Source organism: Diuraphis noxia, unplaced genomic scaffold (assembly GCF_037042655.1).
Source record: "Diuraphis noxia isolate RWA-SAM2 unplaced genomic scaffold, SU_Dnox_SAM2 contig0002, whole genome shotgun sequence".
Lineage (NCBI taxonomy): Eukaryota > Metazoa > Arthropoda > Insecta > Hemiptera > Aphididae > Diuraphis > Diuraphis noxia.
Genome location: NW_028301712.1, coordinates 61,368,707 through 61,381,202, shown reverse-complemented (window position 1 = coordinate 61,381,202; position 12,496 = coordinate 61,368,707). Strand labels below are relative to the sequence as shown.

General features: G+C 27.7%; 1 protein-coding gene across 4 annotated transcripts in view; it reads right to left on the bottom strand.

Annotated features, from left to right (window-relative positions):
* LOC107164121 (kinesin-like protein CG14535) overlaps nt 1–12,496 on the bottom strand; it is a 181,940-nt gene that overhangs the window by 158,080 nt on the left and 11,364 nt on the right. For all 4 annotated transcript variants that reach the window (XM_089220104.1, XM_089220107.1, XM_089220106.1 and 1 more), the window contains exon 3: nt 12,081–12,201. In XM_089220104.1, the coding sequence (XP_089076230.1) occupies nt 12,081–12,201 (121 nt within the window). The remainder of the gene's footprint in view (nt 1–12,080; nt 12,202–12,496) is intronic.

Here is a 12,496-nt window from a genome sequence, read left to right as displayed (position 1 = left end):
GATATCGTAAGACGGAGACATAACATGCGGATGTAGCATCTTCTAAAATACAATTTCTGAAATAAGAATTATTAAAATTATAAAAATTATAATATTTAAAAAAAAAAATCGACGAGTACCTATAATTATGATGGTATATGAAATAACGTGTCGCCCGACTAACCGGTTGGCAGACATTTATGCATAATATTAAATTGGAATAATGAAGTCGCGATGTGACGAAATAACAACTGTGTTTGACGCTCGTGAGTATTAAGAAGACGCATAATATTATTAAATTGTAGACGCGTCTAACAAAGTGACAAACGTACTACGTACCTACATTATACAATATAGCAGCAAATGCATGTTCAGATTAAATATATTTTACATACTCATTTAACATTCACAAATTAAAGGTAAAAAACCATGTGAAACACTTAGATAATATTCTCACTTAAAGTTTGAGTGTCATTGGTCGATTAAAAGTTATTTCATAAAATTAGAACTGCTGAACACAATTTTTCCATATCGTACTTCTATTGACTGAAACCATATTGTGAGTCTGGCACGTCTTCTTAATATACGATGATCCTCATTTTCAAAGCAAACAGTTTCTAGAAGGTTGAAAGGATGCGCTCCTCCGTCAACGCCGAAAGGACACGCAGTTGATAATCCCCCAGACAAGGCCGTAACTGGGGAGGGGGTCCAGGGGTCCGGACCCCCCCTCTCGAAATTTTTAAAAGTAGAAAAATTTTAGCAGTGAATATAGTTTATAAACTATAAATTGTATTAAATAATAATTGTAAATTTTTGTTAAAACAGTAATTTAAAATAAGATCAAATTTATCATTTTATTTTATTTCAACGCCGTAATAATTATTTTGTAAATTTAATATTGAAAAAATTGTATTTTATATTTTTTTTTTTTTTGATTTGTGCTTTTGTAATGTGAATAATAGTTAAATAGTCTATATATGTATATAAACAATCAACTATTATGTTTATGTAAATTGAATATTATAATAATGACCTATGTTTTTAATAATGATAATAATACAATTTTATATTTTTAACGTAAAAATGAAGTGTTTAGTATCTATATTTAAAAAAATGTTGGACCCCCCCCCCCCGGAAATTTTTTGCCAGTTACGGCCTTGCCCCCAGAAGTCAAGTATTATACAACAACTGGGAACCGTTTTTTTTTGGGGGGAGGGGGGACAAAGTGTTCCATTGTAAACAAAATAATATCAAACAATTTTCAAGTTGATATTTTAATTGTTTAATAGTTGGTATACTGCAGGGATAACATCACCCAGCTTTGGCTCTCAGAAGTACTCGTGTGGTTATAAAATGTTTTTGTCGCTAAACATTGTTACATAACTAATAAATAACATAATACCAAACAATTGTTTAATCTAAATTTTGAACTTAGAGTGTCAGGGAAACGCAATCGACATTCAACGTGACGTGTTGCATAATGTTCATGGATTTAAATTTTTTACTAACGCCTAATAGCCGCAAAATCTTTTGAAATATTGTCGTTAGTTCGTTACTATATTAAAGAAACGCCATGAACCACACCTCAATGCCTCATCACAGTGCCGGGATCGCTCATCGTGATCCTCGTCCGTTTACATGTAGTATACAACGCTATGACTGTGGTTACCACGGTGGTATTTGTTAACGCCTTATACCACCGCACAGGTTTTGTTAACCTTATCAAAAAATTGAACCAACAGCGGTCAATTAAAATTGAACTGAAAACACAAACACTAGATTTTCAATATAACTCTTAATCTTCAGCGTGACTAAAAATATTATATCTACTGTTATTGTTTGTGACGGCTCGCTGTGACTTGTCGGACAAAAAAACGATATTATAATGCCACGTTATTTCAAAAACCACACCCATCGCACCAACTATATTATGTAGATAATATATAAAACAAAAAAAAAAACTGTAATTTCGTTAAAAATAATTTGTTCATTCACGCCATCGTAGTATAATAGTGCGCGCCACCGGATAATCAGGGTAGACTATTTGTGACTATTTCGAAGTGAACATTTTTTTTAGGAGTAAGTGCACGCGATTATATTGGTAATAGATATCAGATATGTTAAATACCTACCCACATCTAACAATAATAGAAGTAGATACCTAGGCTATTATGTACACGTTAAATTATTATTAACTATATATATTAACGTTTGATTTAGAAAAGATATTATAATATTCCAATTATTTAAATTACAATTTATTTTATCCATCATGTAGGAATGTGACTATAGAGCATAGACGGATAGGCTGCAGATATTGGAGCGGAGAAACTTTAGTCCTCTAGGTTGTTTTTAAAATCGGTTTAGTCCGTCTACAGCACTTATAATATTAATAGATTTATAACATTAAAATAAACATATATCACTTTCACATATTATTTATTTATTTAGTATACTTACATATAGGTATATCATGTCTAGAAGAAAAATATAGACAGTGAATTGAAGGTTGAAGTCTGTTTAATTATTATACAGAATAAAAATGTCAACCACCCCACCACCACATGCGCGCGCCCACATACACACATACATACTGCAATCTACCAAATATCTCCACTCAAAAAAAACAAACATAATAAAAATAAGAAATATCTGCTGATTACAACAATTCAAATTAAATATTGTTTTATATTTTACTGTGTATGTTAAAATTATTATAGTGTAATGTAAATTAGTAAATATTAATCTTCATTAAATTATTTCTATATGCCATACAGTGTATATAGAAATAAATGTGTACGTTCCCTAAAAATATTAACACCTGAAATCAAAACTCCACGATTATTTACTAGATTTTTTTAAATTAAACAATAAACATCCTTAAAACAAAGTTAAGTGCATCATTTTTGATGATTTTCTAGACAAAATATTTCTTATATATTATTGTTCAATATATACCTACGTAATTACATTATTTACATTTTAAATCGATTAATATTAACATCATATTACAATTTAAATATTCTACAAATAAATAAATTTAAGTTCTAATTTTCAAAATAAATAGTATTTAAATTAATTTAAATTGAATTAAACTGGGTTTGATATCGACATGATCATTTAATATTTTAACTGTATAACGTGTAATATATTCTTTCAGATTTATTATTCTAAAGACTAGGGCGTTTCATTCACTTAAAATTGATTTAATGGATTTTTTAATACAAAAAAAAAAAAAAATGAAAGGGGTTTTAAGAATCAATCAATCTACCCCTGTATAATATATGTAATCCTTCATCTCCGCACACCAAACGAAATCACCAAATGGAACGATATAAAGTATTCTCATTAAAAGTATATATTAAAAATAATATACTATGTAGGGTAATTAATCAATGTAAGATATTTGTATAAACTTTTTCATTGATTAATAAATTTCACTTTATTAATAAGTTTTTACATTTTTCTTGTGTATTTTAATTTAAATTTTAAATAAATTAACAATACCAGGGTAAACTCAATTTTGTATGTCTTCTTCTATTATTTTATTATTATATTCAAACTATGAAGTAATATTCAAAAAAATTGTTAATTCATTGTAATAGGTTTATATTGTGTTAAATACATAGGTACTATACTAAATAATTTTTACTTAAATCCCTATAAATATGGCATAACATGGAATCTGCGGTGTATTGATGATTTAGATATATATATATGTATATATATAATGCAGTCTACTTAATCGTGCCTTAAAATCTTCAAAAAGTAAAATATTTTCAAATTTATTTAATGCAAGTATTTAAATCATATAATATAACAATAAAATTTAAATAAAGTATAAAATATAATTTAACTTCAACAATAACTTTTAGTTATAAACTTTATATTTATGTTTTTGAGGAAACGTTTACGGCATATAGGGCAACACCACAGACCACACACACATAAATATCGTATACAATATACATGTTGTACATAATATAATATATATCAGTGTAGCACGATTACAGTGATATTTGTTGACATTTTTTTTTTCCATCGAACCACGGGCTCGAGTCAAGTTTGCCGACCCCCCAATAAATTTCATGGTCTATAGGGTAAAAGCGGGCGAATAACACTGTTACGGGCCCCGTGTGTGTCCACCACCCTTCCAACAATTTGCACTTGTCTAATCGGATCAGCATTCCGAAGCGCCTGCAGCTGCCACAGGGCGGCGACGGCGTTGGGAATTGCGCAAACAACCACCGACACGACAGTGTCAACAAAAATATTGTGTATTGGGTTCCGGTGCATGCGTCTACTTGTCCGTCCTCCACCATGTAAGTATATATATGTACATATATATATATATATATTATTTGTATGTACTTCAAGCAAAACAAACCTTACACGTAGGAACGTTCAGAGGAGGGAGGGGCTCGGTACTTTTAAATGTGTTTAGGACAACCGACTGCAATATGTCGCGGAGATGAAGAGATGCGAGCGTACACAAAAACCACGCGGCAAACCACAATATATACGTATACGATAGCCACCACTCTATACAATACCTAATACTAATATCACTGTATATGGTATGTATACATAGACGGTATATTACATAATATATTTAGTGGCCCGAAGACGAGTCGGCCTATTAGAGTGGCAGAGTAAGTCGTATGAAGACGGCTAACCGCAGGGCGAAGGCGACCGCAAGTCTTAACTGCAATGTCTGACTATTTTAACACCCACTTTTTTGAGGGATTGCAGGATACTAGCTCATTCCCCATAATGTGAAATATTCCAAGAGACCTATTTGATAGTGACGAAAAAGCAGTTTGGATAAGTCTGCATATATAGATGATATTATGATATTAATATATTATGTTCACTATTCACGAATATAGCTGTAGGTATGGTATATTAATATTATTGTAATGGTGAACGCAATGATAAGAGAGGATGTAATGATTCCGTATATTTAATGCAAGATTATAGGTAGAGAAATAGGTGAAACGTACCTATTATACGATCACAGATCATCGAAATTTATATATAATTTTTACTAATACTCTATTATACACACTCATTTTTAAGTCAAACATTTGGCTTTGTTAAGTAAAACGTTAAAAATGTAATGTAAAAATAAACCAAATTTCTACATTAAATGAACATTTTTAACCATAACAATAATATCATAGAAGTAACTTTATTGTATATTATACGCTAAAATAAGTACTTTTAATGCAGTTAAAGTAAACAATTTTAAAAAGCTTATTTACATAGTTATTAATGATTGCAAATTTAATCATGTTTTAGATAATATAAGTATTAGTGAGTATTACTTTAAAACACAATACAATAAATTATTAAACAATTATAAATATTTATAATGCTATAATATTTATATTTACTTTATAGTTTATTTATTAATTTATTATAAATAAAGTTAAACCAAACCAATCTTATTATAAAACATAGTTAATAGTGTTAATAAATACACGCATTGGATACAAATACTTCGTTATTATTACTTAATTTATCAACTATTGATTATATACAATATGAAATTAATTATTTTACACAAACACGTTTAATTAATTCAAACATATCACCTAAGTTAATTTTATATCTCGAGAAATTCTGCATATGTATATTATCGATATTACATGTTATGCAAAAATAACTATATTTTACTACATATTCTTAAAAATAATTTTTAATACTAGGTATCTATAGTATCTACTAAATGCAGTTTCCTTAGACATCATAAACAGGAAACAAATTGCAGAAGTTCAAGATTAATCAAAACTGACAAATTTCAATCTGGTCTAAATCGTAAAATACAATAATTAATATTTCATGCCTCGTCTGTTTTTTTTTATTAATGATTGCAAACTTGCTCAAATATAAAATCAGGGGTTGATTGAAGTCAACACCCTATAATAAAAAAGGAAAATATGTACATAAAAAAGGGTCTAAGCTATATATCCAAAAGAAAATTATTGTATATGCAGACGAATTAAAAAACAACCCTCCCTAAAAACTGTCCCAAGTACTATAGGGAGGGGGTTGTTTTGCCATTGAGGGGACACTGAAGAAACTTTGATTAAAGCGGATCGTTGTGGTTTGGCTTTTTTTTATTTGAAGTCCACGCTCTCTATTATTAGAAGCAATTGTATAAGAAAAAACACCATGGCAGCAGCGCGTGGGTCCAATTTCAAATACTATTCAATAAATATACATACAATAAAGGAAGTTCATACGTTATGATTTATTATGTGCTTCAATTTTGACTGCAGGAAAAATTTTTTAAATTAAAACATACTCGCTCCCAAATATGCGAGATCTCAGTTTATAGTATATCTGCTCTCTGATTTAAATTTCTTTTAAAATGGTTAAATTTTTATTTTTATTTCATCTATGAAACATCTTTTAGTAACACATTATCCGAAATTACATAAAGTTGATTAATTTAAAAGTTATAATAATATTATTCTATTATACTTTATAATGGCAACTTTATAAGTTATATGTTAACAAGTTAAAATTTAAAAAATTTAACGATCAACTATATTAAAAATTAAGAATCTCGCATTTTCAGTAAAAACCATAAACAACTGCTTTAAATATGAAAATAATTATCACCCGTAAAGTAATATTATTATGATAATCAATAGTGCATACATTTATTTGTATGAAATACCAATGATAATTTTTCTTTCGAAACAAATATTCAACATTTACCTCGCAGATTATACTACAAATTTGTTGACATCGTTAAAAAACAATTACGGGGAAAATGTAGTTGAATATTCCATGCACGTGTAAGAACCTTCACTAGGATAAAAAAAAAGAATAAAAATCGCATTCGGTTGGGTTGGGAAATTGCATGGCTGTAAATGGTTTTCGAGGATATTTCTACGAGACGACTTAATGTGACTGACCAGTATGGCAGCTGTATGGGGAGAAACCGGAACAACATGTAAGGAATACTAAAGACAATCGTTTGGAAAAAGAATGAAAAAATTAGCTATATATTTACAATGACGCTTTTACTACCTATCAGAATACCTAATAAGTCACTTTGGACACATTAAGCTATAAATTCGTATTTTGATTAACTATTATTAATTATGAGTTTGATGAAGGAATAAAATTGATCGGTTCAACTCATTGCCTTATAATAATATATGTATTCATTATTGATATATCAATTTTTATATAAAAACAAAGAATATTATACAGTATTTTTTTCTATTCACAGAAGTTTTCTACAAAATAACATAGATATTTTTCATTCCTCTATAGTCTATACCAACAATAAAAGCTGGAACATCGTTGCTTCAATTATTTTTATCATTTGTATTTTTGATCTAACAAAAAGTTTATAATTTATAATATTAAGTATTTTTATTTCACTATTGTAATCTTGTAACATAGACTATAATAAATATTAAGCAATAAAATATTTTAACTATGTTGATTTTGATTTTATGCATATTACTTAATTTTAAAAATTGTCTAAGTATCAAATATGTATTGTAATAAATGCTAGCTGTACTTAATGCCTCTGGGCGTGTATTTAAATAAAACAAAACTATTTATTGATAGAACCTAGAGATTTTACTCAAAGGCACATTTATTATTATGTATGGTTTTTTTCATAAAGCCACTAATACCTATATTATATTATTTTTAATTATGGAATGCATATGGGGAAGGTATATAATATTATAATATGATGTAGGTATCCAATATTCCTGTAACCACAATCGTGTAGCCCGTAGGTAATTCAAGAATCTTACTTTTTATTTGATATTGATTATATTGAGAGTTTCTGAATTTTACTGTTTATTTTATGAATACGATTATATTTCAGTTCTGCAGGCTGCATTTACATTATGAACTGGCAACTCCAGTGTATAAAATGAAAAGTAAATAGAATGAAGGATTTTTAACAAACACCACGTCAACCATTAAAAACATTAACTTTTACTAAAAATTTTAAATTTAGCCGATTAGCATAAATGTACAAGACTGTCCCATGTAGCGTTCGTATGACATTCATTTGCGTGCAAAAATGGTATTTACAGTTTGCAGAATTTTGTCGTCTCGCCTGTACTGCCTATAAAGTTATAGGGGTGTGGTAAATATTTTAATGGCGATACCCAGAATTAAAAAACATTATATATTCATACTAATTTTACAAAAAATATTTATGCGTTAAACATCAAAATCACATACTGCAGATAAAAATATCATTCATAAATTTGATATTGTAATAAATAATAATTTAATAGATGATTGTCTTCATTAATATTGATATTGTTTTAATATCTTTAAACTGTAAGTGCATAACTAAAAGTTAATTCAAAAATTAAATACTAAAAATCAAAAAATATTTTATATAAAATGTAAAGTATACATGAATAATATACAAACAATGGTTAAAATAACAAAATGATTGTTAATGCGAAATTAATATGAATATTTTGATGTATATTATGGGCGTTTAACATTTTTTTTTATTGATAAACAATAACTTTATGCTTATTAAAAAATCAATTTTAACTCGAGTTTTAATACTTCTACTGATCACATTATTACACATTTAAAGTAAGTACCTCCTTATGTGTTATGAGTTAAAAATGATTCATGATAATTGGATTTGTGCTAAATTTTCGAGAAGTACCGAATATTTATGGGTTTTATGTTTGGGGGTATGATCGCCTACGTACATATAAATATGCTGTGTAACTGAACCGCCCTCTTGTATATATTATATTATAAATCTGGAGATAATTTATTTAACTACACTAACTAGAGGGTGACGTAGGGGAAACACCGTGAGATCTGTTTTTATCGCCGATGACAGGATTTAGGTGATATACCGTCACACCCTCTCAATAGCATACTATAGCTGAGTCATCTCCGTTATGTACACTGGCTATCGTTTATAAACATCTCGAATTCACAACAGTAAATATCAATTTTATTGGTAAAAATTTCGTTTGAACGAATCGAGAAAACCCATCTTCTACCAGGTAAAAATTTCTACTCGCAAGTTCAACCATGAAAAAATGATGCTACAGAGACCGAACACAGCGAAATTGCACTAACCCTTTGTGCTGTTTCACCCTTCCTTCACACATCCTTTACCAGACATCGTAAACTTTTACGAGTGTCCAAACCGTTGGGCGTTTTAATAATCAAGAATGCATACAGCGCGTTATTACACCGCCACAGCACGCAACGCACCGGAAAATGTTCCATTCGTATAATTGTTTTGACTGAAAAAACAACTTGCTTCGACCTTACTACTTCTTCTGTATGTTGGGCATTTCAAAAATTGTTTTGACTTAGTTTTTAAATTATAGATTTAACGTGGTAAAACATATTCTTTTGAAATACCATTTTGATGATATATTTGAAAAAAGTAGATAAGTAAGAAAACAAATAGTTTAAAAAAAAAAACATTATATTGAATCTACACGATAAAATTCATGTTTTTTTAAAAGACATTTTTTAAAATATAAGTAGTTCATATAAAATAGTAAATGTGGTTAATATGGGTAAATAAACGTAAAGCAACTACATATAGGTACTATTATACTTTTATCAAATAATTTTAGTCGATTTAACTACAAAGTATTGATGAGACTTTAAAAAAAATTCAAAACAACGATAGTATCTTTTTGCTGATTATACAATTAATACTATTCAAACTTAACCTAGCTGTCCAATACCAGCATCAAGTATTCAGGACTCAGGTATAAACAAATAGTATATAAATATTGTAGTAGTGTTACATTTCATAAGCAATTGTACATATATTATATAATTAAAACCAATATTTAGAAATTTTATGAAATTCCTAAGATTGGTGATATTTCTTGTCCTCGACAATAAATACTCACAATTTAATCAGCCACCAATAATCTATTTAAAAATGTTCACTGCGGTATCTTTGTTAAAAAAAAATTCAAGTCTTAATAAGGAACATTTAAATAATATTTATGAAATCCGTTTTTAAAACTATCCAAATTAGATTTCGAATACATGCTAAATTTAAAGTTTAGTTATACGTATTTGATTATTTTTATAAACCTTCTCTCCATAATTTTAATTTTCAACAATTCTATCAAACCCAAAATAATTTATTGATACAGTTATTTTCGATTGAAAACGTGTAAATGATTAACATTAACTTTAATTAATTTAGTTAAGTAAACGTTAAGGATATTCAGATGTATTAGGTTAATAGATCTTATTCTTCTTCTCCTTCGCCTTCTCTCACAACTATTTGAGGTCGACCACTCTGATCCTCAATTTCCACTTACTACGACCCTTAATATTAGTTTAATAGATAACAAATAATATATTTCCCTTTAAAAGTTTAAAGTTAATATAAAGAAAAATACAAAATAATTGAATAAAAATAAGTTGATTATTTATTTTTTAATTACCACTTGGGTCATCAGTGATAGTGCTACTTCAAAATATTTAAAATCATAAATCAACAGTTTTTTAATATTATGATATAATTTATTTGATGAAATATTATTCATTAAAAAACCAATGTTGAAAGTTTCAGAATTTCCGACATGCCAATACGCTCCTGCACGATGAAGAAACTAAATTCATGTAAGAAAAACTTCCCAAAAAAATACGATTGGCCAGATATGCGAAAAAGTTTTAAACACGCCTATGGCTACATTCGGTTTCAATAAAACAAGAATTATAATTCATGAATAAAATAAAATTTTAATTTATTCTAATCTAAAATATTTAGATAAGACACTTGAGAATAAATTTAAAAACAATTTTGGTATGCTTGGGTATTTTTTAAATTATTGATTCAAGTAAAGAACATTTTTAGCCATTTATTGAACTTTAACTTTTATAAAGTTTAGAACAATACGAGTTTTATATAAAATAATATGAAATTAAACAATTACCTAATAAAAATTATTATAAATTGTAATACCCGATGAACAAAATCTGTAAAATGTTTTCAATTGTATAACTTATTGGTTCTTATTATATTTAAATCACTCAAAGTTCAATCAGTCATACAATACACATTTAATTGATTGACAGCTTAAGAAAGTTAAAAATTAAGAGGACGTCTCACGGATACGTGTAGACATACAACGCTCTTCCTATACAACATACTTTGCTCGTTCAAAGAATACGAGTTAGTGGTTACTAAGTGATTTTATTGTAAAAACATCTAAGAACAAAATTGTTTTGGAGGAAATTCATATCTGGTTCTGAAAAAAGTCCGATTTTTTATATCTGTAAAACTCTGTACAATATTTCATGTTTAACCATGCCCGTTTTTTATTTTTTTCAAGAGTCATTTTTAGGACTTAAAATTTAAAAAAAAATTAAAAATCGGGCTTCTTACGGAACCAAATTTTAATCTCCTCTTCAATTTTGTTTTTGTTCATAGTTGTTTTTACAATAAAACCACTCAGTGACTCATATTCTTTGAACGCGCAAACGTGTTTTTAAAGGGCATTTTTCGCGTTCATATTTTTATGGCTTGAGTGTTCCACTAATAAAACTGAATAGTCATGCGCTATCTATCGAACATCAGATAACATTACTACTCAAGCGCTATCTGACGAACACATTATTCACTAAGTTAACTTTCGTAACAATCCTATAAATTGTAATATTCAGAATCCATCATGCTCAGTTGACAAAATAATCTTTTTCTTTACGACTTTACCTACCAATTAATGTATTCATTTAATACATTTTACGGATTTTGACAATATTAATTAATTTTAATAATATACCTACCTATAGTACAATAAAGCTAATAATCTTGAATACATATTATTTATAGTACGATAACAATATTATTGGAAAAATACTGCAAAATTACCTAGACTTACAAGTTACAACAAATTTTAAATCAGACAAAATACCAAAAAGTTACAATTTAAACATCAAACTAACAACAGATCTATTTTCTGTGGTACTAAATAAGGATATAAGAATAAAATATTATATCACATTTATAATAATAGTATATTTTTATTTTAAAAAAAAATCATAAATAGTTATCGCCTACAGTATTATTATATTTCTAAAATATGCATTACCTTATAATTTACGATGCGTTTTTCATTGTCTTTTTCAGAATCAGTTGTAAATAGTAACATACGAGCCGCTATAGAAGATTGATATGTCTTTTCGTATTTGGCAATTTTCAGTTTTGAGGAACTGTAAAAATAATGTTATTCTATTTTTACTATTCAATGGATACCAATAAAAAAATTACATATTTTTTAATTTAAATACAAAATAAAATTACAATATGAAAGAACAACAGACAAACTTTTAGGAATACCTACATGACTACATAACTAAATAGTACATAAATATAGACATGAATGACACTAAAGTCAACTTCACACTGATCCGTGAAGTGATATCATGATATCATATATAATATAATATAATATAATATATATATATATATATATATAATCATGATATCCAGGAAAAATAATTAAGC